The sequence below is a fragment of the Cupressus sempervirens genome, chromosome 3, assembly GCF_028749045.1.
Source record: "Cupressus sempervirens isolate cs-2001-9-10 chromosome 3, ASM2874904v1, whole genome shotgun sequence".
NCBI classification, from domain to species: Eukaryota; Viridiplantae; Streptophyta; class Pinopsida; order Cupressales; family Cupressaceae; genus Cupressus; species Cupressus sempervirens.
Genome location: NC_143120.1, coordinates 682,083,790 through 682,088,994, shown reverse-complemented (window position 1 = coordinate 682,088,994; position 5,205 = coordinate 682,083,790). Strand labels below are relative to the sequence as shown.

General features: G+C 33.8%; 1 protein-coding gene across 1 annotated transcript; it reads right to left on the bottom strand.

Moving 5' to 3' along the window:
• Window positions 1-1,807: 1,807 nt before the first annotated feature.
• LOC149568566 (uncharacterized) lies at window positions 1,808-3,603 on the bottom strand. The gene is made up of 2 exons (XM_089821460.1): window positions 2,181-3,603; window positions 1,808-2,083 (listed from the first exon to the last, which is right to left on the bottom strand). The coding sequence occupies exon 1, from the start codon at window positions 3,325-3,327 to the stop codon at window positions 2,713-2,715; it is 615 nt and encodes a 204-aa protein (XP_089677586.1). The 5' UTR covers window positions 3,328-3,603; the 3' UTR covers window positions 1,808-2,083; window positions 2,181-2,712.
• Between the last annotated feature and the right edge of the window lie 1,602 nt (window positions 3,604-5,205).

Genomic DNA, 5,205 nt, shown 5'->3' with positions numbered 1-5,205 from the left:
TGGCTCTCTAGGAGAATTTGGCGAGAATTTGACAAGGACCAGACTTTGGACAGAATTGAACCAGAGTTTGAGGGTTGCTGGAGAGAATCTAGTAACTTAAATTTAAACGGATAAGTGGAAGGTTTAAATTTGGAGACAAGAAGCCTTTTGGAGTTTCAACAATAATTGTATCCAAACAATACAAATAATGCAACTCTCATCATTGATGAAGTTGGTTAGACTCGCACTTGAAAGTTCATCAGCCACAACAATCCCAAAAGTTAACAAAATTCACTGAGAAAAACAACGAAGTGGCAAATGCCTAAACAATAGACTAGTCGAAGATAATTTCTTCTCAAATGAAGAAGTATAGATGTAAAATCAAAAGAAAAAATTATTACAGACAGATTTTTAAATGGTTGCTAGGAAGTAGTCAAAATTAGTTTTGGACTTTATTTATTTACTTCTAATTACTCGATCAGAACTTTATTGCTGGAAAGCAAAGGTCTAGGAAATGCTAGTTCCTCACGAAAAAGGTTTGTGATGGCTGTGATAGCCCCCACTGATTATGTTTGGTGCTACAATTATCATAAGACAGTTATTGAATTAGTTTGCAGGAAAGTACACAATTAATTTGTAATCTTTGTAATTAATTCTGGTTATTAAATCAAAAGTTTATTGCAAGAAGGAAATGGCCTAGGAAATGCTGGTTCATAAGCAAACAAGTGTGTGAATGAGAGTGATAGCCCCTACCGGTTTGGTGCAACATCATCTGAATCTGAAGTCCTATCTTTAAACAGCATTAAAAAAATCAAACCGCATGATTATTTAACTATCATCACAAGGCAATCCGTCACAGTGATTCTAAATGGCTACACTATCAAGTTTCTCTCAAATAACAACCGTAAAATAGAGGTCCTAACTTAAAAATACTGATGGAAATCCCCATGACATGTGAAGCATCTGCAACTCCAACCATAATACCACTATCAATTACAGGATTGAACAACTCTGGACTAAAAAGTGATAACCCTCTAAATATGGGGTTCTACCTTGAAAATACCCCAATGACACAGGCACTGAATTAGTATCATCACCAGGTAGTACTATACACTATACAGCAATAATTCACTTCTCTGACATAATAATCTCTAATTATTTCATTGCAAAAATTCCTTTAACACATGGACACTCTTTTAAGATCTTAATTGAGTTTTATTAACCAAGAGCATTGATTTCTAGCACTGCTTATTGAAGGCTTAAACAGCATTCAATCCAGTAAAAACCAGCCACAAAGATTAGCAGATGCATGGGCAACCTACATTAAGAAATAGAACCAAGAAAACAGCATCAGTATATCCTATTTGTCATATACTCAAGTAGCTCCTGAGTTTACTTAAAATTACTCTACTCTACTGATTTCTGTAATGTCTTCAAGTAGATCTTGAGGTTACTTAAAATTATCCTACTCTGGTAGTTATTTATAATCTGCTTTAAACGACCAACCCCTCCAAAATAGCTTACATTCAATTTACTCAAAACTGAAGCAATGCAAGCATATAATTTTCGTGTTACATTCCTTGCTATTTAGATATATATATATATATATATATATATATATATATATATACACAACTACTTAAATTCAACTCTACCGTATTTCCTTCAGCACTTTGCCTGCCCCAAACGGACAAAGAGAACTACATGGCCAACTCGTATTCCTGAAAATCCTAGCCTATTTTAAGCATGCATGGTGCAATTTTTTTAGTTTTTGATTAGCAAGAATGGAAGGATAAAAATTACACACCGAAAAACATGACACCAATGATACCAAGCATTGGTATTCAGTCCCTTTCATTCTTTTTCTTTATGTCCAAAATTAAGGTTTTCCACTAATGTGTGATGCACTTTTGGTGACAATAGAATAAACTTAAGCAATTTATCTGCAGTTCACAAATTCCACCCACAGAAAAAGCTTTATTTGGAGTGGAACATCATCTCATAATCAAGAAATATACAAACCTTGAGATGGAGTAACAACGAATGATATCGACAGCTTTCAAAAGTACTCTATCCCTTGAAAGCACTCTATCCTAGAAAAAACCTACAAACCACAAAATTAAAGATATATGTTAATTGCTGTGAAGCACAGTAAGTGAATACGAGTAAAGCAAACATATAGTAATAGCAAATTTTGTTACCTAGAGAAGGATGTATAAACGGTTGAAACTTGAGAAGTGATCCCAAAAAGCCATCTTACACCCCCTCTCAGACTTATCCTCCTCAACCGTAGTCATATTGGATTTATAGGCAGAGGATTTCAGGCTGACTCTTGGGTGCTAGTGATTAGTATTGATGCTAAGCTTTCCTCCTGCACATTTCTCGTGAGGACCATGAAACTCGAACCCTTGATACAATCTGAATCATTCACCTTGTGGATGCAGCAGCCTTTCATTAAAACTCCATTTTAGGGGTATTGCTATCTAGAAATATAGCGATGGGTATTTAAACACAACGCTCCCATAGAGCCTCCAATATTTTAGCAATATGCTTTTAAAGAATAGAATAGAACTAAAACCTAGAAGTTCCTTGGAAAAAGAATGGAGTGCATAGATATTTCAATAAAACGGAACAAAAAGTTAAATCGAAATTTCAAATTAAGGTATACAAAAGAGGAGTTAAAAAATAGTAAAACAGAAAGTAATAAAACCATTGGCGGAATACGCCTTCTCATTATTCAATCTGATCTTCTGGTTTCCAAGCGTAAACCACAAGTGGATCACCTTGCATGTCACAAGAAGCAGTAAAATCTGCAATGGTTGCTTGAGGAGGTGCAGAAGGACTCACGTTCCTGAACATAAAAATGGCTTCCCCGGTCATGGGTTTATCGAATAACCAGTCCTCAACATCCCAAACTACTTCGAATTCAACTGGGTCACGTACTGAACCTGTATCGAATTTCTTAATCCCTCTGAAGTTCCAGACCAAGTGCTCCACATTTACAACCAGCCTACTGTCCACCTTAATTAACATCTTCCATTCGCTTGTATCACAGTCTATAGATATATTATAGGATTCTCCTCGCCACTTAAGTTGAGCTATCGTGTGAAATAACCTACTGCAGAGGCGCCTGGAAACAAGTTTACCCTGCATCGACACTCCGCTATATGATTTCCCAAAATCTGATTTCTGGGATTCCCTTCCCTCATCTGACCAAGATCTGCGATAAGTGCTCACAATGGGTTTGTTTTCTGACTTCCCCAGATCCGTTTTTTTGGTTTCTTTCCCACCAACTTTTGTGCCGTATAACCATCGACTGCTGTTCATGGAGGGTTTGCTTTCTGACATACTGTGAATACCCAGAGAAGCTATCAGAATGTTAATCTTAGATTTCAGGTATTTCCGTCTGTGCGGCTTCTCGCCTACAATCTTACACAAGTATTGCAGTCGGGATGAGATTCTACATAGAAATTTAATTTAAAACCGGAACTTATGTATGCGAGAAGAAATAAATCCCGTTGCTTTACTAGTCAGCCAACGATCAACTAAAGTTACATGTACGACTTGCGCCTGAAAAGTAGAATGGCTCGTAACCTACCTAATGCAAATTAAAAAAAAGACTTCCTATGCCAAGGAACGGTTCTATGGAGGAACTCTTTAACGGGGAGGTCTTGTGAGAGGAACAGAAGTCTGCTCCTCCGGAATTTGTTCCGAGTCGAATATAATTTTATATTAATTTTGTAATGTTCAATGCAAAACTAATATAATGTAATATAATATTAGTTTGGTGATCCTCTAAGAAAAAGAAAGAAATATAATCTATATTAGATTGGTGATCCTAAAAGAATGTTCATATCTAAAAGAATGTTCATGTCTTTTGGTATTCTTGATGAAGGCTTGGTTACATGCGACTCTTTTGTTTTGGGATGTTGCAAGAGTTCAATGTTGGTGCCTTGTTAGTCCGAGGGAACTAATGTTCCTGTTAGACCCCCAAGTTTCATTCTATTAATTTTTTTTTTGACATGATACGATTTTCAAGCTAAGGTTTTTAGTAAAATATTTTTAAATTGATTTATTACATTCAAATTTCTGAATTTTTATTGGTCCTCAACCAATTTATTCGACAAAATTTGAATTTTTAAAAACAAAAAATAGAAAAAGGAAGACCATAACAACGTAATAAATGTGCATGAGTTTCATCCATCCGAACACGGAAGTTCAGTGTTGGTGCCTTGTTAGTCCCAGAGAACTAATGTTCCCGTTAGACCCCCAAGTTTCATCCTTCTTCTTTTTTGACAGGATACGATTTTCAAGCTAAGGGTTTTAGTAAAATATTTTTAAATTGATTTATCACATTCAAATTTCTGAATTTTTATTGGCCCTCGACCAATTTACTTAGCAAAATTTGAATTTTTTAAAACAAAAAATAGGAAAAAGGAAGACCATAACAACGTAATAAATGTGCATGAGTTTCATCCATTCGAACCCTCAATTTATGGATTCTTATTTTCCGAAAGTCTTTTGTTAACCACATGAATGTCTTTTTGGAAGAATTATTCTTAAACTATACTTCAAATTTATGCTTTTTAAAATTTTGTATATAATAGATAGATATTAAAATTAATTATTATGTATTATTATTATTTTATTAAACATGGGTAGATTCAAACCCAAGACCTCTTTGATAAGAGGCTCACAATTTACCATTGTGTTGTAAGATCTTGCCTACTTATATAACAATTTATTATATCTTCTAATTATATATAATTTATAATTTTAATTTAGTAGTTTAAATAGACAATATATTCAATAAGAAATTTAATAATTTTTATTATAAATTTATATCTAATAGTTTATGTTAAAAATTAAAAATAATAATAATAAACTATAACTCAAATAATATTCTTGTAATCAAATTGAATTTTATAACATCATAACTTTTCAAAAAAAAAAAAGTGTTTCCCCTTGTATGGTAAATGGTTTATGTGCCTATGTAACCATTGCCCATAAGAGATGGGGTGTGATGTGAAAGAAGCACAAATGAAATGTATGTATCCATGGTGTGATGTGAAAGAAGCACAAATAAAATGTATGTATCCATGGAAATTGACTATATAATAAGTTTTCAACGTCACTTTCTTCAACAACTATTTTAATACTTTGGGGATCACTAAATGACCCTTAAAAATATATAATGATTCAAGTTTCAATACTTAAGGTTACAAG

Bases quoted from the DNA above. Each gene is read 5' to 3' on its own strand.
- LOC149568566 (XM_089821460.1), bottom strand. From the start codon at position 3,327: ATGTCAGAAAGCAAACCCTCCATGAACAGCAGTCGATGGTTATACGGC.